The sequence below is a fragment of the Diplotaxodon limnothrissa genome, linkage group LG2 (assembly GCF_057381915.1).
Source record: "Diplotaxodon limnothrissa isolate DT_005_m linkage group LG2, D_limnothrissa_male_GT1.1, whole genome shotgun sequence".
NCBI classification, from domain to species: domain Eukaryota; kingdom Metazoa; phylum Chordata; class Actinopteri; order Cichliformes; family Cichlidae; genus Diplotaxodon; species Diplotaxodon limnothrissa.
Genome location: NC_140597.1, coordinates 23,408,797 through 23,434,941, shown reverse-complemented (window position 1 = coordinate 23,434,941; position 26,145 = coordinate 23,408,797). Strand labels below are relative to the sequence as shown.

The following is a 26,145-nucleotide window of genomic DNA, read 5'->3' as shown; positions in this document are numbered from 1 at the left end:
ACACCCTTAGTCGTGGCTGTAACATAGTGTTATCAAACATTTATATAACATTTGTTGATGTGCTTTCTGTCTCCCTGCAGTAATGAGTTCAGCCAGATGGTGGCATCAGAGTACCTGAGCTTCTTTGATTTCTCTGGCTTGTCGCTGGATCGCGCCCTGAGGTAATGCCCACTCAGCACTGGCAGGTGATGAATGTGTGATGGTAGAGCTATTAGTGCATGCACCTAGGCTGTGTGTGTTCTTCACATTCCCTCTTCACAACACATTAGCTTTGTGTTAATCAAGCTGTCGTGCTCAGTACAGTTAGCTGGTGTAGCTGACAGCTGCAGAGTACATCACGGTCTTGTATCTGACATGTTGCTGTCTCAGACTGCTGCCTTCAGTGCAGGACTTTCAGTTGAGTGAACAATGCTGATGAAAAGTGACATCCTGCATTCATTTTGGTACTGTTGGGATCTTTACATATTCTGGATCTTCAAAGTACATTCAGCCAAAGTGATGAATTCTGAAAAAAAATTTTTTAGATGCATCATCTGTATCTAAATCTGAAAAAAAGATGTCAGCTACCAAGATGGCTTCCCTAGAATAATAACTTTTTTTTTTTTTTGCCTGTCCCGTTTGGCTCTTTTGCCATCAGAATTGTTGTCTAAAGGCAAAGAAAGATGCCCAATAACTTTAAATTTAGCACAGTTAACAAAAACAGAAAATGCTCAGATCTGTGATAATAATATGCTTTTGTTGTTTAACAAAAGTGTCAGTTGACAAATCAATCAATGATTTTGACACTGATCCCCTCTGATTTATTTACAGTTTAGATGTGGAACCTGTACCATACTGCACTATGCCACAATGACCTGAGTTTTAAAAAGCAGGACTAACTGTTGAAGTTTTGGGGGTTTTTTGAGAAAAATGTTTCATAAGGTTGTTCATGTGTGGCAGGAACTTCTTAAAGGCCTTTCCACTGATGGGCGAAACCCAGGAGAGAGAGCGGGTCCTTGTCCATTTCTCCAGACGCTATTGCCACTGTAACCCCCAGACACCCACCTCTGAAGGTCAGAGCTGTGAAGGTGATGATAAAGATAATCAAGGGTAACAGTATTATAATCAGAAAGTGAAAAAAGACAAAAAAAAATGGCTGTTGTTGGTGTCCATGTAGAAAACAGTTGACTAAATGTCCATGGCCCATAGTTTTGCATTGCAGTGATGAAGCTGGTGCATTTCAATTCTTAAAATGTAACTATTGCAAATCACTTTATAGCACCAGATGATATTATTTGAGTGTGTAGATATATTTTGTGCAGCACTGCAGACGTGTGCTGAAAAACTGTATGTACATTGATTTTGTACACTATTGTTTTTATATGAGTGTGTGTGCTTGGAAAGAAGTGGTGTGACATTTAGCGGACCTCAGCCATGTGTACTGTCCCTTTACAGATGGAGCCCACACATTGACCTGCGCCCTCATGCTGCTCAACACAGATCTGCATGGACATGTATGTATTGTATTTCTCTGACATTCTGATTCCCAGAATTAACAACCTTTCATTTGTCTAAATCACTCTTCATGTGACTTCATATTGCTATAGAAAGCCCACCTGTGAGGTCTGCTATCTACCTGTTGTTTTTGCAAGCTTAGCTTTAACAAAATGTTGGTTAGTTGTTCAGTCCCATCAGAACAAGGAACGCTAACTAAAGTGTTACTGGTTTGTTGCTGCTGCCCTAGAACACTGACTACAGTGACCCTGACACTAATGAATGCATCAAAGCAGAGGTGTGGACTCGAGTCACATGACTTGGACTCGAGTCAGACTCGAGTCATTAATTTTATGACTTTAGACTTGACTTGAAAAAATGTTCTAAGACTTGTGACTTGACTTGGACTTTTATACCAATGACTTGGGACTTGAATTGGACTTGAACCGGTTTACTTGAAAAGACTTGATATTTCACCTAGAGCTGGGCGATAGAACGATAACGATATGTATCGCGATATAACTTTTACTCGATAGAGAAATTAAGCTATCGCGATAGACCTCGCCGCTCTTGTCCTCAAAGAAAAAAAAAAAAAAGGTCAGCCAATCCAAATTAAGTAGCGCAGAGCCGAACCAATCACAGCCGCAGTGTCACGTCGCGTGGCTTGTTACGTACAGCACAAGTGCCAAGCCGCACGTGTGTTTGTTTGGGAAGCAGCCAGCGGGTAATGGAGGAAATGAGTGTGCCGACTAGAAAAATCAACCGAGCGTGACCGAAGAGAAAACAGATGATGGTTCCAATGCCGGAGAGATTGTCGAACGGAAGAGCCATAGAAGTTCCGTAGTGTGAAGGTATTTCGGCTATTTCAAGTCTGACAAAAAACAGAGTAGCGTGCACTGTAAATTGTGCCGAAAGCAAGTCTGGAAATACAATAAACTGGTGCATGCGTCACACTGTGCGCCACGTTATTGTTTCGGTGAAATGAATTTCTACAATACTGTTACTGTTAATTCTACTCTCTGCAGTGTTTAAATGCTTACATATACACACAGTTACTGTCCGTCCACACATACGACTCGGTTCTGCTTCTATGCCCCAGCTTTGTTTACTTTTTCCCACCGAGGCTTCTAGACTTCTGATTGGCCAACATTTCTGCACGGTTAGGAATCTAGCGCCACCTGCTGCTTTGGCATGTTCATAGCAGCGTTTTCCTTCATTTCTGCCTTTATGTGTGGACGGGATTATTTTTTAAAACGAAAACAGAAAATCTCAGTTTTCAAAAATACCCGTGTACGTGTGGACGTAGCCTCAGTCTCTGACTGGAAGCGCTAATTCGTCATTCGGCTTTTGTCAGACTAAAGTAACTGTTAAAACTGTTTGAAAAGCTCAGCTATACAACAAGGAGAGATTGAGAATTTCCTTTTAGTTCTCAGTTTATTTGATATTGACAAAAGTTAGTCAGTTTTGTCTGTTCTTCTGTAAAACAAACTAAGATTTATTTTTAGAATTAATATTTTGTTTCTAAGTGGAATTGACAATTTAGTCTGTTTCGTTTGTTCTATTTTGAAACTTAAACGCTTTAGCGGCTGCCTTTTGTGTAGTTTGCAATATTTGCCTTTATTTATCTGAAAAAGTCTCATGTTCCTTAAGTACATCTACCCTGTTGAACTTATTATGGGAAATAAATATTTAAATAAAAACAAGCTGCTGATTATTTCACATTTTACTTGTGAGCAACGGCACATTTAAATCTTACAAATATAGTTATTTGGCTTATATCGTGATAGATATCGTTATCGCCTGAAATGAAAAAAACATATCGTGATATGAAAAAATCTCATATCGCCCAGCTCTAATTTCACCCCAAATATAAAATTTAACACGCATATTATATAGAGATTGAAAATGTGACGTCATTCACGGGTAGAACCGCAAAGGATTCTGGGAACTCGTGGCAAGAAGTACTAGCGCACGCAGGCTTTCAATTAAAATCAGTTACACAGCGATAAAAAGAAACACAAAAATGTCAAGAAGCTGTTGTATTATTAACTGCAATAGCCGGTCGCATGACAGCCACGGGAAGCCGACGGGTAAAGAGATCGGTTGTTATCGGATTACGACGTTTAAGAGAAATTGTTCGAGCCATGTTTCCGAAGTGACAAACAGGCGACGGATGGCCTGGATTGCAGCCATTCAAAGATCAAATATAACGTCCCAGAACACTCCAGCTCACAGGTTAGTCTGCTCCAAGCATTTCCACAAAGGTCAGTCTGCTGTTGTAGTTAATACGTCATTTTCATAACATAATTGGTGATATAGGTTACAAGCAAGTCTGGCGCTGAACAGAAATTGTCGCGCTATGCTCCTTTGTTTATTGTGCATAAATAGTGAATTGTCCTGACACAATATTGCGTTTCGCTTCTGTTATTATGGTACATTGACAAAAACACATACTTTTATTCACAGGATAAAACAGGTTTTTTGTATCACTAATTGCCCAGTACGATTACAGCATACAATATTGTTGTCACTGCTACATTTCTGTGATGGGTACCAGAAATTATTTCCACTACTAATTAATTACCATTGAGCTCAAAGGTCCTATTAATAAACGGTTAACGAATGTGTATTTATGACGACGATTTGTGAGACTGGTAAACTTATGATACGTACGATGGTCTTTCGTTCTACACGGTGCGTTTCAAGGTCCTGTACCCATCCGTCGGTAAACTGTACCTGGGCTTGTTGCAGTGACCGGAAGTTACTAAACTTCATGAGTGTATGCACTCACTCCAAGAACCGTATAATTATAAATATGCATATAAATATGCTACGATGAGATAGCTGACTTCATCTAACTAGCAAATGTTTTCCAGGCTACGTTGGTGATGCAGTTTTTTTTTAATGTGTATGATATTTTTGTCATGCGATTTTAAAGCCGGTCCTACAACCGCATCCAAGAATAACATGCAGCTTATCTCAGAACTATCAGTGAAAATTATTCTTGGAGCTAGGTTTAATTGAGCTGCATTCTAAAGAGGTGCAATTTCACAATTTGTGTATATTTTCTAAGTTCACTATTTTGTCATGTGTTGAGAAAAACACAGATTTTAAAATTACATGGTCTAATATTTACATTTAGCATAACTGCAACATGCTTTTTTTTGGGTTTTTTTTAATGACTCGAAAGGACTTGAAATTCAAAATTTCAGACTTGTGACTTGACTCGGACTTTTACACCAGTGACTTGAGACTCGACTCTGACTTGCCTGACATTACTTGAGACTTGACTTGAGACTTGAGGATAAAGACTTGAGACTTACTTGAGACTTGCAAAACAATGACTTGGTCCCACCTCTGCATCAAAGTTAGATAAACTAGCTGACGTTCGCTAAATAGCTTTCACATTTGCTTTGACAGTGAAAGATTTCTTGTCCTTCACCTCCCAAAGGCAGTATTATCGACCCATCCAGATCAAAGCTATATGTAATTATCAGTGAAAGGTGATTTTCAGGAAGATACAAACATAGCCAAAGTGGACCTCCGGCAGGGACTTTTTTTAAAATGAGTCTGGAGTCCCCAAAACATGTAGGTTGTTGACATTCAGGTCTTGCCTCACAGGACTGAAAACTGAATTAGACAACAGAGTGTAAATACAGGCCTTTGTCAGCAATGCCATGTCTTTATCTATGTCCTCTTTTAGGTATAGTTCTTCTTCTTTCCCTTCTCTTTCTGTGCTTTTGTCCCAGCTTCTCTCTCCCCTCCCCGGCCTAGTTTCTGACCTGTTTCTGTCTCTCCTCTCCTCCTGTAGTCTCGTCTGTTCCCTTCTAAAAACAGGGACACTGTGGTCTGCATAACATGATCCATCATAGGCTTTTTGCTTTGCTTTTCTTCACCCTCCTGCTAATAGTAGTTTTACTTAATAGGCCTTCTCTAATTAAAATCCTCTCTTTTCTCAATCTCTTTCCCTCCTTTTCAAATCCATCCTCTGCTAACCATATCTGGTCCCCTGGTCTCTCTCTGCCCCTGCAGGTGGTAAGTATACGTACAGTACTAACACTCATCTCGTTCACAAATGCTCCTCCTTTTGTCAGCTGACAATAGAATTGAAGTCATATTTTTAAAATGTAGGTTTTTAAATACTTTCGTTCAGTGAGACAAAAGTATTTAAATACCTAAGTTTGGTTGGTATTTATGCTGCTTAAATGAAAACTGATCATTCAGTGAAGTTGTAAGAGTATTATCTTCTTGTGACCATTAGTGGATCATACCAGTAAAGAGAGAATAAAACATTTTCCACTGCCTGTCAGATCACATCCTGATTAATTTCTGTTTTCGCTGGAAAAGGGAACTGGGCTGTCTTGCCTGCTATGTAGCCTCCCTGGAGGAATGTGTGAATCACATCAGTTTCAGATCAGTTTTATTTCCACTTCTGTGTCTATTCAGGTTAGAAACATCTCCCTTCTAATCATGAGGCATCGTAATTAGAGGTCAAAACGCTGGTAAAAAGTGTGCTTGATATGTTCTAATATAGGCACTACCACTGCGGTAGTACCGCAGCTGTATAACACTGCCACCCAGTGGACAGAATCTAATCTGCATCGACATTGGAGTCGATAAAACTCGGTGTAAAGCACCAGTTTCTTTAAAATAATAATAATATATTTTAAAAAAATCTTTTCATACACATGCCCCCCCCCCAAAAATCATTAAATTGTTGTTTGTTCATTTCTCTCTGTCTCTTGGTGTGTTCTCCTCTCCTCAGAACATTGGGAAGAAGATGTCCTGTCAGCAGTTTATCAGTAATCTAGAAGGTCTCAACAACAGCAAAGACTTTCCCAAAGATTTATTAAAGGTACAGATCTCGTCCTGAAGTAGCACAGCAACAGGAGACTGAGTCAGCTTGATTGTTATTTATTCATTTATTCTCAGCCACAGACTAAAGTTTGTGTTGTCATTCCAACCCAGTAGTCTATTTTTTTTTTTTTAAAGAAAATGTTCACAAGTCCCCTCTTTTGTTGCCTGCACAGGTTTTGTATAACTCGATCAAGAACGAGAAGCTTGAGTGGGCAGTGTGAGTATGTGTTCTGTGCCCATCAAAAGGATAAGTATTTGTAGTATGCAAGTTTTTTGAAGTAAGTGCACTTGAATACATTTCAATGTGTGTGTGTGTGTGTGTGTGTGTGTGTGTGTGTGTGTGTGTGTGTGTGTGTGTGTGCAGTGAGGAGGAGGAGCTGAGGAAGAGTCTGTCAGAACTGGTGGAGGAGCAATGTGAGGGCGGGAGTAAACGTGTTGCTAGGGTAACGGACGGCAGTAACCCTTTCATTGCCATTCCCATTCTCCTAAATGCCGTCACCTACAAGCATGGCGTGCTGACCCGGAAAAGCCACGCCGACATGGATGGCAAACGCAGTGAGTACACACATTTTTGACTCAAGTTAGCAAATCCTTTATGATAAAGAAAAATAGTAATAAAGCAAGAGCTTTCTTTGTGTTTTTTCTCCTAGCTCCAAGGGGTCGCCGAGGATGGAAGAAGTTCTATGCAGTTCTGAAAGGGATGATCTTATATCTCCAGAAGGTACCGCATCTCGTCCTCTGCTCTGTTACCATAGAAACACACTGCTGTCACTGCAGTGGTGGATGCTGTGAGCTTCTGTGCTCTGTGTGTGTGTGTGTGTGTGTGTGTGTGTGTGTGTGTGTGTGTGTGTGTGTGTGTGTGTGTGTGTGTGCCAGAAAGGGAGGGTGATAGAAAAGGCAATTACAGAGGAAATGAGGCTGGTCTGTGTAAGTGTGTGTTTGTCTCCCCCTGCTGGCAGGAAGACTTTACTAACAGCCCATAAGGTTAAATAAATTAGCTTCTATTTCTTGTCATCGGGGTAATGTTTTTAATTTCAGGTGATAGTATGAAGGTGATGTTACTCTGGTGTCAACCTGAATGTAGTGATCTGGACACTATCGATACGTGCAACAGTTTCCTTTTATTCTTGTTACTTACCCAGGATGAGTACAAGCCAGATACCGACATTTCAGAGGTAGACCTGAAGAACGCAGTGCGAATCCACCACGCTTTAGCTACTCGTGCCACCGACTACAGCAAGAGAGCCTACGTACTGAAGCTCAAAACCTCAGACTGGAGAGTCTTTCTGCTGCAGGCACCGTAAGTTATCTGTCCTTAAACAGTAAAATTTTAGGTTTCGAAATTTTACAACTTTTTTTTTCAAGTTTTAATTTTGCATTATTTTTGATGAAACCATGTTACTTCGGTTTGAGAATGAATGTTTTAAGAGGATACGCAGGTGTAGAGGAGAAGGGTGTGTGGTGCATAATGATCTATGAATAATCTGTAAATAGCCCTGCTCTTAAGAAGAATTTCTGTGGTGGTTTAAGGTGCTAAAAAAGGAGTACCTACTAATAATCCGATAATGGAAGGCACTATCTCTCATTTGATATTCAGCATGCCTCAAAACACTGATTACACTATTATTGTGTCGAATGACTTCAGAACTGTTTCTGTGTTGGATTTGTCATTTAGATTTGAAATCTTAAAAGCTTTCAATTGAAAATGTAGGTGTGTAGTATAACTAGTTGGATGTTTGATATGATTTTAATTGCTCGGTTGCTGTCATCATTTTCCTGCTAAAATGAAACATACCACCATTAAAACTTGAATGAATTGGTTCTCTGTCTTTGTTTCTGTCTCTCTCCAGGAGTGAGGAGGAGATGATGTCTTGGATCTTCCGGATTAACCTGGTGGCGGCGCTGTTTTCTGCCCCAGCCTTCCCTGCTGCTATCGGCTCCATGAAGAAATTCTGTCGGCCCATCCTGCCGTCCTCATCCACCCGACTGAACCAGGTCCGCACTCAAGCACATGCACAGATGGTGGCACGCATTAGAAACACGAACTTCCTTCTCTTGCATCCCACAAGAAACATTATACACCAATGTCAGCATTCAGCATCCAGTACTAATTGCATATACCACACAGTCTATTTCAGCAGCATGCACAGTTTACATATGCTATTTGTATCTGCTTACATCTGATTGGCTGTTTTGGGGTCCTCTGGCATCTGTTTGCGCTGTGATTGGTGCAGGAGGACCAGCTGCTGAGTCACGAGAACAAGCTGAAGCAGATGAGCCTGGAGCTGGAAGAACACCGGAAAAATCTGCCCTCAGCTGACCCAAAAAGCAGAGAGTGGGAGGAGTACCGGCTCAAAGAGCACTACCTCGCATACGAGGTAAATTCTTTGTGTTGCTTTTTGTTAATTTCTCTGCTTTTAATTTTCTTTTTTTAACTGATAAACAGCTAATAGACCACGAATTATGACAGAGGAACATGTCTGCTGTATTATTTTTAGAGTCAAGGGTCACTTTATTTACCCTTGGTATTAAAAGCTAGGGTAGACAACCTGCTTTTTGGCAAATTGTGTTATTGGTCTCTTCTGTTTGACTCTTGATTAATTGTCCTTTGGTCTTTTTGTCTTCAAAAACACATCTCTCCTTCCACGCCCCTCTCTGAGCAGAAGACTCGGTATGAGACATACATCAGCCTCCTGCAGGCTAAAATACGCACAGAGACGGATGACCTTGAGAAGATTGAGGCCAGCGTGATGGGCGGCCTGATCATGGAGGGCGGTCTGGCCGGCCGAGAGTGCCACCTCCGCAAGACGCAGTCCTCGCCGTCCATCAGTCAGGCGCACGGTGGCCTGAATGGGAGGGCAACTGGATGCGACATCCCAGGAAAGAGGAGCTGAGGAAAGAAGACCAAATGCCACAGCCCTCAAAGCAGCATCTCTTCAAGCCAAACTAGTTAAATCCTACAAGTCCTTCTCGGATTTGCTGTTAGCATTTTATTTATTGTGCTCCATTCTTTAGTAAGCCATCACTATCCTTCCCAGAATTTATCAACCGTGATGATAAGTTCCTGTAATGAGCAATAGATAAGAAGAGCGTGCGCTTGATACCCCACCACAAGCGACCCTGCCAAACCTCAGTTCTTTTAACTTTTGTTATTGCACATTACAGCGATCATAACTGTGATCACTATTTATAGCAGCATCGTCAGTATTAATTTTTGAACTCAGAGTGAAGAGTTGTCTTTAGTTGAAATGTGTTTTTTAGTTGTGAGCTGCAGTAGTTTATAACCTGTCGATATAAGACTGCACAGACACAGACTGGTTTCCTTTGCCTTGCTCCGCAGCTTGGGAGTCAAGCAGTGATTGAGATGGACATAGTACAGATGGTACTACTGTAGCATTTTGGCTTTACTTCAACTTGCGTTTACACACTCGGCCACTCACAAGACTGTGTGCTTTATGGACCTACAATATTGTTGGAGAATGGTGTCTGAAGATGCAACATATCTGTCCCGGAGATATAGGAACTCGGAGAAGAACTCAGGAGGATCAGATTCCTGTATAGCATATTTATTTATTTATTTAACCTTTATTCACCCCAGCAAGGGTTCCCCTCTCAACATTCACACATTTACATGCATTCACATGAGAGCAGGAGCTGCCAAGAGGAACCATAGTTTAAACTGTTCACTGAGCTGCTCCACCGGAGGAACTGGAGGTTGAGTGCCTTACTCAAGGGCACCTCGGCACTAGCTGTTGAGGGATTTAAAGAATACTGTTACTTGTCAGAGATCAAACATGTGTTCCTGTGATTTTTGAGCTGCCGCTTCCCCCCTCTAATACTAACCTGTGTTTAACTGTATGTTTCTGGAGAGGGCAAAAGCACTGTGCCATGTTATCCACTTACTGCTCTTTCTGTACCATGACTGAGTAAACTGAGCTGCCAGAACTCATATGTAACAATATATGGTTGGGCGTGAGGTTTCTGAAGACTGAAGGGCTGAACAGGAAAGTGTGGGTGGGCTGGTGTGTGCACATGCATGTGTGTGTACGCGTGTGCATTGGCGTGCTTTTGAAAGTGGCTCCAGTTAAGAATTTGAACTTGTAGGCGACAGGAAGAAGTAAATATAGCAGGGTCATGTTATTTGTATAAAGATTTTGTTGAGCACATTGAGAGAAAACAAGCCGACGGCCTTATGCTGAATAGCACTGCCGGCACAGTCAGGCCTGGATCTCTCAAAAGCATCTTCAGGACAAAGCCAGCCACGTGATAAAACGTGTTTTTAAGTCTGACTGATCTCTGCTCTGATTTATAACATGCTACATGGACCTATCGCAGCGTCGTTTGCCCTGTTATAATTTTGGGAATTTGACTTTCTGTTGCCAAGCTTCTTATTAGATGAAGATGTTTTTAGGAAAGCAGGCCCTGACCGATTTCAGATGGAGGCTGGCTGACAGCAGAGCATAGCAGCAGGACTGCTCTAGCGTAGTGGGCTAAAGTCAGGTAGGCTGACAGCATGCTGGATAGGAGAGGGGAACGGCGGCAAAACAACTCCACCAGCAAAGTAGCCATCAAAACACCCTCCACATGGGTGAGAAGGAGCTGATGGAGGAGAGACTTGTTTTCTTAGAAGAGACTGGTTTGGTTTACTTAGTACGACCGTCTCTGCCAGCCAAGAACAGGCAAAATGGACATCCAGCACACATTACTCCAAATTGAGGAAAACAACATAATGAGGCCGATTCTTCTGGAAGGAGGACTTGTGTAAGGTTGTGGGAAAAGGACATATGGTGGTATCGCTCTCTGTGAGCACCTCGATTGATCCTATATCCCCCAAACACACACACACACACATACACACGTTCTCTTTCTGTGTGATTTGTTATGTAATGACACAACTGTAGATCAGTGAGTTCAGCGCCCCCCTCACACAAACACAGTGTGACTCAGAAGCATGTAGACATAACCAGGGTTGCGGATATTGATGGGAGGAACAATTATATCTTTGGCTCCGGACACATTGCTTCTGTTGCTACGTACATTGTATTAACAGTGACTGATGGGATCTGAGATCCTTTTGGGACTTTGCTGGAAATCTGGAATCACAGCTGGAATCCTGGAACCTGATTCTTGTACAGACCAAAACGCTGAAACAGGAGCGGAGCTTTCAGAGAGGAAGTACTTTTTCTAAAGCTGTATTGTTAGGATAAATACCTGCTTTCTTACACGGAGACTTCCCCTTATAGTCACCTTGGCTGTTGTGCTAACCATTGTTTCCCAATGTTCTAGGTTAGGCCTGTGCTGTAATATAGGGTTGTGGAAAAAAAATAGTTGATTGTTATGTTTTATTTAAGTTAAAAAAAAAAAAAAGACAACTTCGGCACTTTGATGTCAGGATTGGATTTTTCTTTTTGTTTGTTTTGTTTGTATATCTGAACTTTTCTGACAGGATGCTCATACTATGTAAAGGACATATTTACTGAATATTTAGTCTGTGCTTCATAAAGTAAGCTTTTATACAGATTGATTGTGGTTGTAATTTATAAAACTGTCAAGACTAAAACAATGAAAAGCTAAAAAAAAAAAATCCGTGCCAGTTTTTCAATTTGTGTTTTAATTTTTAATTTGTGTTTGTGTTTTTTAATTTCTTTGACATTCTGCAGACATGACTATTACTATGTAATGCTTTTAAACGTCTCCTGTTTACAACTACGCCCACTTTCCTCCACAGGTCAGTGCACTTGTTTGAAAGTTGCTGCTAAAATGTGTTGCCTTGCAGTTAAACTGTCAGTTGTTAAGTTGCACATTTACCCATTGTGGAGCACATTTATCGTAAACCCTCATTGGCCACTTTATTAGGTTCGACCCTCCCTTTTATTTTCCTTCAAAACACAAAGGTGCTGGAGACACTCCTCAAAGATTTTGGCACCTAATAAAGTTGCTTCAGATTTTTTAGCTATTTATCCATGACGTGAATCTCCTACATCCCACATCTCAGTACAGTAAACTCATTGTCATGTTCAAGAAACCTCTTTGAGATGATTTAAGCTTTGTGACATGAAGCTTTATCAGAGTGTGATCATAAAGGGAAGGACATGGTCACTAGCAATACTCAAGTAGGCTGTGGTGTTTAAAGCATGCTCAGTTGGTACTAAAGAGTATGATGATGAAATATTTGCAACACCAAGGGAGAATCGGTCCATCCTTTAATGTTGGTTGTGCCAAATTCTAATCCTACCATCCAAATATTCAAGGAGAAATCAACACTCCTCAGGGCAGGCAAACTTTTTCCAATCTGTAGTCCTGAGTTTTCTTTGCATTGTAACTTCAGTTTCAAGGCTTGGTTGTAATGAGTGGTCATTTGAGTTACTATTGCCTCCCTGTCAGCTTGATGCAGTCTGCCCATTCTCTTTCTGACCTCTGGCATCAACAATCATTTTCACCCAGAGAACCGAACTACCGCTCACTATACACTATAGATGGATTTGGAGCAGATCAGCAGTTTTTCTAAAATACTAGGACCAACCTGTTTGGTACCAACAACTATGCCATGTTCTAAAGCTCTGTTTGAATTTCAGCAGGCTATCATAATCATGCCTGCATCCCTAATTGCATTATGTTGCTGCCATGTACTCAAGAGGTTGAACATGTGTACCTAATGAAGTGGCCAGTGAATGTATATGTTTATGTTACATACACATATTCAAAAATGAAGTTTCTGTAAAAGTTTAGCTATAGGTTGCTTAATGACAGAGACCGCAGACACACCTAGCATGTGTCTGTGGTCATGGCAATGTGTTTGTGGAACAAACAACCTATTTCGTGTGTGACGTGTTTAGTACACAACCATAAAGCCTCACAGCTGAGACTGTAGGTAAGAGCTAAGCGTGATTTTTTTTTTTAAAGTTTAGTTGAAAGAACATGATAAATATTTAATTACACATTTAGCGCAGCATAACTATGCCACTATAATAATTTAATATGCTTAGTTTAAGACTATAAGGAACGAATATCCTGTAGCTGCCCACATATTAGTCACAATAACGTTATGTTTTTTTTTTAAATGTCCACTCGACTATTTCCACTTAGTTGTCATTTGCCCCATGTATATAAAGGTGATTCAGTAACAGGGTTAATTTGATACCTAACGATATAAAGAATTAGCCGATGTGAAAAAATAAACAGGTATGGTAGACCGTGTGCTGTGCCACGCGCTGCCTGTTACAGAGAGTGTTGCATTATCAATTGCAGCTGTAATGTTGCTGAATTTCCGGGTAGCTGTGTCTGCTTAAGGCTGGGATTATACCCGCACGCAGGCACGAACATTTAGACTCTGTGGGTGAGTAGTCCTGCACGTTTTACTGTTGCCAAGTCCGCTTGAAGGACGCATGCGTAGCGGGTGCATCGTTGCGTGCCATCTGCCTGGCTAGCGGTCACACGGACGGGATGGGGAAACTGTAACACTGTCCTACAGTAAGTGTTTCAAACCGAAAGGTGTCCGCTGAACCATTTCTGTCATACAAGCGTTTGGAAATGCACATGGTTGTGAGTATTGAGACCTCCAGATCATTAAAGTTTTTTTTAAAAAACAAACAAGAAGTTGTGACATAAAAAAGACAACAAATTTGGCGCCATTGAAAGTCACGCTAAAGCATAAAAAAGACCTGCTAGAATTTATGAATAAATGAACTGCAAATATGAGCTTTATTATATAGCTTTAAAGTAAAAATGTTTTAAGGTTGATAAACACAGAGGTAAGGAGCAAGTGAGGAGTCAGTCAATTTACCTGTCAATCCCAGTGATTTGGCCAGTCAGGGGTGGGGTTAGACATTTTGAACCTATCACAGCCAAAGAATCACAGGAGTCACTAACACAGCTAGCAATGTTTGATTTTACTGCCCCACAAAAATAAAAGCATGATCATTTCCTTAATACCACCTGTGCTTAAAAAAGAAATTAAGGAAGTAAAAGTAAAAAAAGAAATGTTTTTATTGTTTTATCTATTCTGCACAGGACTCCCACAGCATCAGCAGCAGGTGCTGGTCTCATAATCAGTGCAGCGTAACCAGAGATCTTTTTTCCCCCTCTGCATTCTTGTTCAGTGACATATACTGGAGCCTACATCACACACACTGCAACTCAACCCTGCAAACCCTGAGGGACGTCTTAATGCTAGTAGAAGCTAGCTATTGTCGGCAGCTATGTTTTGTGTAACTCCTCTGACTTTCAAATCTGAAAGTACCACGAGTTCCCTTTAAATGCTATAATTTGAGAGTGTACTTATGTTTAATTGACATTTTTTTGCAGCTATAATCGTGAGTACAGTGTGCATCTTCTCAGCTTTTAAAATAACCCTAGCCAGCTCATAATGGGGTCAAATGCTAAAATCAGTCAATAAATTCATACTTGAATTTGGCATCTGTTTCTCCTTACACTCTAACTGTATTCGTTTGGTATAGCACAGACGTATGTGCAAATATATTCTGAGAACTTTCATATATAACCATCATAAGCATATGTATCACTACTTTGCTATTACATTATCAACTCTAGAATCAAATCTAACCTCTTATGTGTCACTTTCTCTTTTTACAGCAGTCTCTCAAAAACATGACTCCTTTATAAGTAGTGAAAACAACAAACATTTGATTAAGGGTATGAATACCACATTAGCCATGAAGCTTCACATTTTCAATCCTTCCACCTTTGTAACAAAGACAGGACTTCTTTTTATTGCCCTAAGAAGTCGGGATTTTTTTATTGATCCTGCAGAAATGAGGCAGACCAAAAGTCTCTTTCAAGCTCTTCTAAGGTTCTTTTTTTTTGCTTTCAAATTCTGTCGCTCTCCTTCTTTGCCCTCTTTGCATCATCCAAGAAGGGGGATTGGAGAAGGATTTTCTTTTTGCCAGGTAAAGTTTCCACGATTGGTGTGGTTGTTCCACTATTTCGGTTGCCAGGGAAAATAAAAGCGCTGCCTTTCTCCTGTTTTGCAGTCTACATTTTCCCAGGAGATTTTGAACCTGCTTTCCATCACAACTGCACCATGAGAACAAGGCTTACTGGTGTCCGGTCTGAATGCTGATAGCATCGTTGCATTTTGCAGCAGCAGTTTGAGCATAAACGTAAAGTAACTTTAAACTCCCTTTAGGTATACGGCATAGTTGAGTAATCCACATGAGGTGCCATTAGTGATAATGACACCCTGGATGATAACATGGTAGTTAATACAGTGCTCCGTGTTCTGTGTAAAACTTGACTTTTTGGGTCATGATAGTCAAGTGACCTGTCACATGGATTAAGAATGCCCTGAGCAGTGAGTCTTATGGCTTTAGTAGTCCCATGCACTCTTTGGCCACCTGTCTCTGGAATAAGTAAAGGCAAAATGTAAAAAACCCCAAACAAATCAAATCCGCCCACTGTCGTTACCCTCCTATGTGCCAGTCAGTCCTGAAGACGTCTGTGTGTGGTGGCTCTTGATGTTTTGACGCCCGCTTTCTTTCAAGTTCTTGATTTGACTTTTCTTGACAGTCTCCCCAAAGCTGCAGTGATTCCTGTTGAATGTGCACCTTTTTGCTATCATATCAGCCTCTCTCTTCACATGGCGCTGTTACCTCCTGTGAGATTCCTGACACCCCTCCCCCACCCATCACCTTCACTCAATACCAGGTTGAGATGCAAATGAGGAGACTTCACTCAGGCAAGTCTGCTGGACCAGACGGAGTGAGTCCCCTTGTCCTCAAGACCTGTGCCCCCCAGCTGTGTGGAGTCTTTCATAAACTGTTTATGCTGAGTCTGAGTCTGCAGAGGGTCCCGGTGATGTGGAAGACATCATGCCTCGTCCCTGTACCAAAGACGCCACGTCCCAGTGGCCCCCAGGATTACAGGCCCATGGCACTGACCTCTCACATCATGAAGACCCTGGAAAGACTCATCCTGGACCAGCTACGACCCATAGTAAGACCACATCTGGATCCCCTTCAGTTCGCTTATCAGCCTCGTCTCGGAACTGAGGACGCCATCATCTACTTGCTCAATCGTGTCTACACCCATCTGGACCAGCCGGCGAGCACTGTGAGGGTCATGTTTTTTGACTTTTCCAGTGCTTTCAACACCATCAGGCCGACCCTCCTGGGTGATAAGTTAGCAGCGATGCAGGTGGATGCTTCTCTGGTGTCCTGGATTGTTGATTACCTGACAGGAAGACCACAATATGTACGTCTCCCACAGTGTGTGTCTGACAAGGTGATCAGCAACACAGGGGCACCACAGGGGACTGTCCTCTCCCCCTTCCTCTTCACCCTCTACACCACAGACTTCAGCCACTGCACAGAGACCTGCCATCTTCAGAAGTTTTCTGATGACTCTGCGGTGGTTGGATGCATCAGCAGGGATGATGAGACAGAGTACCGGGCTGTGGTCGACTCCTTTGTCACGTGGTGTGAGCAGAATCATCTGCAGCTCAACGTGGCAAAGACCAAGGAACTGATCGTGGACTTCAGGAAGACCAGGAAACACTTGACCCCTGTTTCAATTCAGGGGGTCAGTGTTGACATTGTGGAGGACTATAAATACCTTGGAGTACACATTGACAATAAACTGGACTGGGCTAAAAACACCACAGCACTTTACAGGAAGGGCCAGAGTCGTCTCTATTTTTTGAGGCGACTGAGGTCCTTCAACATCTGCCAGAAAATGCTGAGGATTTTCTATGAGTCTGTTGTGGCCAGTGCGATCCTCTATGCTGTTGCATGCTGGGGGAGCAGGCTGAGGGTCGCAGATGCCAACAGACTCAATAAACTAATCCGTAAGGCCAGCAATGTTGTGGGGATGGAGCTGGACTCCCTCAAGGTGGTGTCGGAGAGGCGGATGCTGTCCAAGATAAAGACAATGTTGGATAACACCTCCCACCCACTCCATGACATGCTGGTCAGTCACAGGAGCTCGTTCAGTGAGAGACTGAGATTACCGAAAAGCACCACTGAACGACACAGGAAATCTTTCCTGCCTGTGGCCATCTCCCTGTACAACGCATCCACTTAACACACTGTTTGCTGCTACAACTACACATGTTTCTTTTTCAGCTATTTATTTATGAGTGACTTATGTATGTATGTATGTAAATATATGTATATATTGTACTATTCTTAGTTAGTGTATTGTCTGTCTTGTCTTAATGTTGGTTTATAATGGAGCACTGTAACAAAAAATAATTTCCCCCAGGGATCAATAAAGTATTCTGATTCTGATTCTGATACTTTCCCTTTCCCATCTACTTTCCATGAATAAGTTTCGATTCAGCACTCTGTGAACAACGAGTCTTTTCAGGAGCCTTCTGTGGCTAACTGTCCTTACAGACGGTGTCGACGATCATCATCTGGACAACTGTCAAGTCAGCAATCTTCCCCACGGTTATAAAAGATCACTGACAGGTAAAGTGTCTGTGTAGATTCTCCACCAATCAATTCACCTCACATCCAAGAGGCTTTTAGAACTGAAGAAGCCTCTTGGATGAGAGGTGAAACATCTTCAAGAAATTTAAAGAAGTCCAGTTACTATCTTTCCGAGCTCCATAGACAGGTAAAGTGAATAACATCAATCATCTTGTTGCAGTGCAATGTTCTGCTGGTAGAGCTTTGCATTCGAGCAGATGCAACTCTGACACGTGGTGGCTGCAGAAACGTTATGGTTGCGTATGACAACATGTGCCCCAGCACGCTCCAAATACAGCCCATGAAAGCCTGGAAAACACAACAGGGAGTCAAAGGTGCTGACTTTTCCTGATCCCAATCTGATCACACAGTGGCAGGATGTGCATAAATGAGCCTGACTGATAGAGGTTCGGTCTTGCTTTTATCATTTAAGAAATATTTCTAAATTGAGCTCTATTATATCCTATACCGAACTGGAGATTGTTATTCATGCTTTTATCTCTTCACGACTGGACTATTGCAATTCCCTGTTTACTTGTTTAAATAAAGGTTCTTTGGAGCGTCTGCAGATCGTTCAGAATGCTGCAGCAAGACTTTTGACGAAAGCTTCTAAATTTTCACATATAACACCGTTGCTCATGCAGTTACATTGGCTTCCTGTTGAATTTAGAGTCCAGTTTAAGATTTTGGTTTTAACTTTCAAGGCTCTTCAACAACAAGCACCACCATATATCATTGAACTTTTACAGCCCTATGCCCCTAGTAGGTCTCTGAGGTCGAGTAGTCAGGGCCTACTTGTCATTCAGTATACGAGACTGAAAACTAGGGGTGATAGAGCTTTTGCTACTGTGGCCGCCAGACTGTGGAATTCCCTTCCTCAGGACTTACGATCCGCTGATTCATTGATTACTTTTAAAAAACAGCTAAAAACACATCTTTTTAAAACTGCCTTTTGCTAACTTTGTTTGTATTTTGTCTTTTTAATCTGTTATATCTTGTAAAGCACTTTGTGATCTCTATCTAGAAATGTGCTATATAAATAAAATTTTACTTACTTACTTACTTACCACCCTGCCGGGACACCGTGAGAGGTCCAGCTTCCTGTCCGAATAGGTGAGAGCTTCTTTGGGTAGAATGAACAAGGGTAACTTAATGTCGCAGCTGATCAGTGTATATTGTCTTTCTCGTTGTGCATAGAAACTTGGCAGATTTCCTTAAAAAAAAAAGAAACTAATAACTTTGGTAATAGTATATTGAATTCAGTCAGCAATTCCTGCTGGTTGGGGTTCATCGAGCCCGGGTCTGTTAAAAAACTGACCATTGTGAAGTTAAAGACAGCTATGCAGAGACCAGGACATGTGGAATGACATTTTATTGCGCCATTAGTCATTTTTCAGACAACAAAGCTCCCTCAACATTAAAACAAACAGCAATGTACAAAACAGCACACCTTTGTTTTATTTTTTTGCCATCAACGGAAATTTAATAAGGTAGTGAGAGTACATAACAGAAAGGAATGGAGTGTAAGGACGCGAATTATGATGATGATGTCGAGATGTATAGGATGAGCTCGATGTCAAAGCCAAAGTAAGCACCATCGTCATATAGTCAGGAAAAGGCCATATTTCAGTAAGAAATATCCTAGAATGGGTGAGGAGAGGTTAAACATGATACAAGAGGGTCGTTATCACAGTTTTCAGACATTTTATCAACTAAAAAAACAAAACAAAACGAACAAAAAAAAACAATATCGGTGTAGCACTACTTTATCATGCAATTTACTTTAGTAAACCTTCTGACACAGACAAAATATACTTCAATAAGTAGAACTCAATACATCTCTGTCCAGCAATAGTCACAAAGCCTGTAATTTATACTCTTTAAATGTGAGATCCCTATCAAAAATAATATGCAGATTTTTATTTTTCTTAATATATCTAAAGTGCAAGTATTTATCCATTTTTATTCAATGCTTTCTGTAAGTATAAAATACAAAGGAAAAAAACAGCAATGTTTTTCCTGTTTACATGTTATATTTTTCTGAAAGGAGGAGCATCATATATAACAAACCATATATATATATGTATATATATATACACACACACACACACGCCACAGATAAAATATTTTCGAAAGATACAACATATTATCTCTTATGGGGATGGTAAAGGGATTGAGACCAAACGGTGACAATGGGATATGTTCATTGTGCATTGACCCCACCCCCTTAAAAATCCAGGATCCATTTAACCCAACATCTCCAGAACAGCTTCAAGGACGTCTTCAAGAACTATACACAACAGTAGCTTTTACAGTCTGCGAACACGGTGGACCCTACTGCTCGGTGCGTGTGCAAACAGAAGACATGCTGAATGAGCTCCTCTGTCTGTGGTTTTCTAATGAGTCATATAGTGCTTGGCTTTGACCAGAGGCTGCGATTGGTTGTGTGATTAACCAGAAAGTCCGAATGGCCAATGAAAGACTACAACACTGGAAACCAGAAACAGAGCACATTTGGTTGTTTTGAACACCTTAACAGAAGTTCAGTCAGTTCTTTACTTTTTTTGTTTTTTTAGTTAGTACTCGTATAGTCTGGTGGAGGCGCGAGCCGGCAGCCGCGTTTCATTTGTGGAAGTTTTCTGTTAAACCGTCATATAGACGGTTTGTTTCCCACCTACAGCGGAGCCATCCTAGCAATCTGACACTGAGGTGCGTGCAGCAAGTAGATATCGCTGCATCTACAACTTAACCTCTCCTCAGTCTGACCAGGAATGGTCTGGTTACCTGTAGTCTGATCAACGAAAGAAAACGGCACACTTAAGTCAAATCTGACAAATGAATACTGCGGGCGAAAGTTCGGTTAACATCATGGTTAGAGATCACTATGATGGCTGCTGCTGTGGAGAAAATAATTGAAACGGCGCTAACAAGCACAGAGCAGCATCGCTCATGCACATCCAACCCGTCCGGAGCCACCCGAAGACGGCACACCATCACGTCCGCTGACACGGAAAACGAGACGAACGGCATCCGCCTACCATGCTGCATTTAAGTCCTAGAGATGGATGACTGTGTAGATGTGGGCACAACGTGGTTGCGAGGTGACTCCAGGTAAAGGTCTCACAAAATCAGGTTTGATCGCACCGGAAGTACGCTTCAGACAAAGACCCGAAAAAGCCACGTTCAACGCTAAAAACACAACCGACCCAGTAGCACCTGGAGAAAACAAAAGAACACATGTTTAAATCTTTTTTGAAAACAAAAAAAGAAGCGAACAATGTGTGCGTTTCACAGAGTGAGGCATTCACAAAGTGAACTCTATGAGCATGTTCAGGCTCTCCTCATATTTGGCCATTAGAGAAAAAGAGAAAGGAAGCGTCGTATTTCCAGTCTTAGCATGTAGCAGACATGATTAAAGTCAGTCAGGCTAAAGCTAGAACACTTTGGGGAATAAGTGCTGTATCACCACAGTGACTTCAGACTCGCGGTGACCTCAAGATGAACTCAGGTTGACCTCAGATGTGCTTTTCTGGGCACATAGTCATAGGTGGTTTGTACGTGCATTCAATGAAAATAAATGTTTTTTGTATTGAGGGCAGTGTGAGGAAATATAATCATCTCTGTAAGAAGTGGAAGAGATTTCCAGAGAGAAAGGTCCTAACTCGATCTGTCTGCAGCCGGGTTGGAAGGTTGTGGCAGGCTGCTGCTGCTGCTGGTAAGCCCTTACAGTGCAGTGCCAGGCTTCATCGGGCCTTTCACTGTCACTGAGACAAACGTGGGCCAGAAACAGTCCTGTGGTGAACAGATGGGATTTTCTGGAACCTTTTTTTCTTCTCCTGCCATCACAAACGCAGCCAATCAGACACAAATCAGCTTTTAAAACTAAGGATTGAACTTGTGACACCTTAGGAGCCCAAGTGTGCTCCGGGGACTTCTGCTTTCGGCCCGGCCTCAGCTCTCCTACATACACGGTAGGCCTCGCTTTTAGCCGCTTTTATCCAGCTGAGGCCTCTAAAGTGTTCCCTTCCCGTCAGCTAGGTGGCATGCCACACCGACAGGCTCAGTCGTATTTAACACACTGAGAGTTCAGCAGGACCTCAGTGCAGGGCTGAGTCAGCTGAGTCAAAATGAAGGGATGGACTACACGTCCTAAGTGATGAATAGTGCACAAGCAACAAGCCTTTTTTTAACGCCTGGGAAAGGGAGCGAGACTGCGACAAGAGTCTTCCCACATCAGAGGGGATTGTGATCCTCGCCATGAAAACAACAACAAACTCCTCTGTCCTTTGGCTTCTGCCGCGGCTGATCGCTATCACCCGGCTCGATTGAAACCCCAGAAAAGCCTAAGTCAAACTGCGGTTCACCTGTACTGCAGTCCCAGGTGAGCGAGGGCTCGCACTCAGGCTCCAAGCACACAGTTCTCTTTCTCCTAATGACAGGAGGCCTTGTGCAGTTCTAGACACAATTCAAAACACTTCAGAGGCCTCCCAAACACTCAGATATCAACAAGAGGCCTTAACAGGGGGAGAGTATGTGTGTGTCTGTGCGTGCGTGTATGTGTGTGTATGCCAGCCACCCCTGGACCCAAGTCCCAAGATACTATTCAAGCTTAGTGTAGAAGGGCCAACATGGAGACAGTCAGAGGTTGTTGACGGTCTGTGTTGTGTGTTTGGAGGAGAACTTTTTTTTCGTTTTCCTAAAGGAGGACATAAAATACCCGAGCTAGTCTACGCGCACTGAGAGACAGACAAGGCAGCCTACTGGTTTACAGAAAGTGACAGGAAGAAAAACAATTAAAAAAAAACTCACAACGAGTCTGACTTTTTTCACCTCGAGAAGTAAAAGTCTTCACATTTTGGAAATATAATGCGATGCATCCACTTCATCATCATGCTTTCAAATATCTACTGATCACATAGCCTATACATTTTTTTCGTCTATACACGTGATACAATGCCACGATTGGCACGTACACAATATTGCACACTAATATAAAATGTCCTACACTAGTCAGTGGCTTCGTCTCTGGCTGGGAGGGGAAACCTGACACGTTTTGGACGACATACTGTGGAGGAAAGGGGAAAAAAAGAAGCATCAGAATAACAATGCAAAAGTGACATATTCTGAGCGGCGAGGCCCCCAAGGAGCGATCAAGGGGCTGTAGCACCATAAAGAGATAGACACTGCCTCGGCCCTGCACTGATAGGCCTCTACATCCGCTGGACCGCATTCGTACTGACTGCATGGGACCGGCCGGCTGGCCTGCCTGGCTGGCTGACTGCCTGGCTCTTTAACAGCATCCATCTCAGCTCTGACAAATAAGCCTCATCCAGCCGCTCCTGGGTTTTCGTTTTTTTATTTTTATTGTATTTATATATTTTTGTTGTTGTTGCTGTTTTTTTCATTTTTTGTTTTTCTTTTTAACATCATGGTGCATATGGTGAGCAAAGCCACCCATAACATTTCCAGCTTACTTTCCACGCTCGCGCACACTCAGTGAGATCTCGGGAGGCACCGATCAGTCCGTTGAGCCAGGGGTGCGGCTAGGGATTCTGGGCTCCATGTTGCGCCATAGCACAACATGCATAGCCCCCAAAGTGCCAACAACACCCAAGAACACAACTGGACCCACCCCCTGCCCCCAGCTCCTAGCAGCCTTTCAGCTTTACTTTTGGTGTTGCCACGCATGCTCCATGCACTGCAGGGGTGTGAATCCCACAGCCCTGGTGAGTATATATTTCTGCCTACATAACAGCACTCGTAAATGAAAACATACAGCGGTCGAGGTCACAGACCATCCACGTGAGAACACGTAAACGAGTGGAGTGTATAAGGCACGGGTCGTAATGACGTCAGAGAGGATGCGTTGCCTCGCCGCGCGCTGCGCTGACGCGTCTTTTTTTGTCTGTTTGTTTCTGCGCCTTGCGCTCCCACATATGGACCTTTTTTAATATCCTTTTGCATCCCCCACCACCTTGAGGAAAAGAAAAAACAAAAAACAACAACGTAAAGAAAAAAATCCCACAGAAAACGTGGGCATCTTAATAAGGAATTTTTTTTACAGCTGATTCACAAAATCATAATTAGTACATCTAAGTTAGCACTTTTTTCATTTAAGTTTATGTGGACATGGTGCAAGAGGGTTGATATTCAATAGAGTAGCTCAGAGATAGGTTTAACCCATTTGTTTGAGGCGCACATAGGCTATTTAGGTTTGTGTCTCAACCTTTTCCATAATGGCATGAGAGAAATGCTTCCATTAGCCGACTACGTTTAGGCCAAATTAGAGACTACAGCCTACTTTGCCAACTTCTTTTCAAAACATGTGCCTACACGCATGCTGACAGGTGTTTACAAGGCCTGCAGTGCTGCCTTCTGCAACTCATTGAGCATTGCCATATTTATTCTGCGTACCTTTATAATAAACTATACATCTGGATTCGGATTTTGGTTTCATAAAGTCCATAATATATCCTCTTTGTGCTGATGTCAAATATTCCTTCTCCATGAAGACTTTATACTCTAAACCTCTGGTTTTATTTTGATTAAATCTTAGGTCTATTACCAGTTTTTAAAACACTTAAACATTTTTTTTTGTGAAATAGCTTTGATGTGTGCAAAATCTGTCATCGATAGAGATATAAACACTCTGTTCATTGTCACTTAAATCAAGTAGGAAACGGTTCATATCTTACAGTTCAGTCCTTGATAGCAGCGGCTTACTGTTACATGGGTGGTAAGTGGGGTGACATCCAGTAAAATGAGCGAGGAGACAGCAGAGGTGCTGCCATGTCTGTGAAGGTTGTGTGTGTGGGGTGATTCCCTTGTATATTCTCTTTCTATTTTACAGTTAAAAGTCTGGGTTGTTTTTTTTTCTCTTCAGAGTCCAACGTTGTCTCGGTTGTTTCATGTCAGCTCTCCTAAAATCCGCGTCAGTCATCGTCGCCGTCGTCTCCGCCGTGCGGGCCCTCAGGTAGCAGTTCCGAGGCCCTTTTCTCTCTACTCCTCTCCTGGATCTTCCTCATCTCCTCCGCATATTTACAGAAGGTGTTACCGAATTTGGACCACACTTTGCAGGGAACCGTAATGGAGTTCCGGTACGTGGGCTTCACCTCACTCACCCGCATGAACACCCCGTACTTATTGGAGCCCACGTCAAAGAAGAAGCGCTTGTTGTCGACAGTGAGCGAGGTGCCCTCCGGGAGCTCCGCCGGCTCCTCGTCCACGCCGTAGTCGTCGATGAGTTTGGCTAAAGCGTCGCGGAACTCGATGAGACCCTGCGCCGGCAGAGCGATGGTCTGGCCTTGCGCGCTTCCCAATCCGGGCCCCCGATTAACGGTCTGTCGGATCCTCAGGAACCGCCCCCTCTGGTTCTCTTTCAGATCCATGTAATATTTCCGATTCTCCCGCACCAGGAATTCGCTCTTGAGCGCCCGCCGGGGCTCATCCTGCACTATGTCCGGGTTGGTCGGGCCCAGCTGGGCGTAATGTTCGATAAAGTCCCCGAGATAGTCGCGGAACTCCACGGCGACAGACATGGAGAGAGTGAGGCGGCTCTTGTTTCCCCCAGCCCCGACCTCGGCTATCTTTAGGAAGCGGCCTTTAACATTCTGCTTCACGTCAAGGTAGAAGCGCTTGTTCTGGATGTCGACGCGCTTCGAGGCGAGCTCCTCGGTGTCGTGCTGCAGCCGGGACATGGCGCCCATTGCGCCCGGAGGCAGCGAGCCGGGGCCTGCGGTGGGCCCTCCGTGGTCACTGCCACTGTCTCTGTCCGCCATGATGCTGCCTCCCTGCTTTACCTTCCACCGTCTCCCTCTGCCTGCTGCAACCTCGACTGCCCGTCAAACCGCTCCGCCGCTCTATCGCGAGACGAGAGAGGAGAAGAGGGTGAAAAAATGAAAGTAACTGTAGTGTGGTGTTACTGTAGTACTCCGAGCGGGCTGCGTTCAAGGTCCCCGCGCGGTTTTTGCAACGTTTCGCAGAATTTACATTTTAAGCCGTTAAAGTAGTCGCATACTGCAAATGAAAGCCTAAAACTCCGCAGCCGAGCTCACAGACAAATGTGTTTACATAAATAAGCGGGTCTAAGCAAATGAAGATCACGGGGTTTGAAACCTGTGTCAAACACAGCTAAGAGCAGGGCGCAGACAAAGGCTTAGCCTACCTGGTGGTTACTGGGTCGGGTGTTTCGGCACCATGGACAGTCGTTTTGGGGGTTTCAGCACCACGGACAGCGAACCCGCACGGAAGGAGATGCGGGGAAGGGAGAGCGGGGTGAAAAAGAAATTTCTGAATGAACAGTCGATGGTGGCTGCGTGGGATTTTGATGCACTGCGAAGCACTGTGAATCATTAGCCTGTGATTGGACACGCTGGTGTGTCTCTGTTTC

The 26,145-nt window shown here is 42.8% G+C and overlaps 2 protein-coding genes across 2 annotated transcripts in view; one reads left to right on the top strand and one right to left on the bottom strand.

The window, feature by feature from the left end:
• The window catches only part of psd2 (pleckstrin and Sec7 domain containing 2), a 39,713-nt gene extending 27,911 nt beyond the window's left edge, over window positions 1-11,802 (top strand). Inside the window, exons 5-15 of the mRNA XM_085361348.1 lie at window positions 81-161; window positions 940-1,067; window positions 1,435-1,493; window positions 6,239-6,328; window positions 6,504-6,547; window positions 6,695-6,885; window positions 6,981-7,051; window positions 7,473-7,630; window positions 8,181-8,325; window positions 8,565-8,708; window positions 8,994-11,802. Of these exons, the coding sequence (XP_085217474.1) occupies window positions 81-161; window positions 940-1,067; window positions 1,435-1,493; window positions 6,239-6,328; window positions 6,504-6,547; window positions 6,695-6,885; window positions 6,981-7,051; window positions 7,473-7,630; window positions 8,181-8,325; window positions 8,565-8,708; window positions 8,994-9,224 (1,342 nt within the window). The 3' untranslated portion in view covers window positions 9,225-11,802. The remainder of the gene's footprint in view (window positions 1-80; window positions 162-939; window positions 1,068-1,434; window positions 1,494-6,238; window positions 6,329-6,503; window positions 6,548-6,694; window positions 6,886-6,980; window positions 7,052-7,472; window positions 7,631-8,180; window positions 8,326-8,564; window positions 8,709-8,993) is intronic.
• Window positions 11,803-19,120: 7,318 nt separating this feature from the next.
• On the bottom strand, window positions 19,121-25,575 carry purab (purine-rich element binding protein Ab). Its single transcript, XM_085361336.1, has one exon. The coding sequence runs from the start codon at window positions 25,532-25,534 to the stop codon at window positions 24,689-24,691; it is 846 nt and encodes a 281-aa protein (XP_085217462.1). The 5' UTR covers window positions 25,535-25,575; the 3' UTR covers window positions 19,121-24,688.
• Window positions 25,576-26,145: the final 570 nt, after the last annotated feature.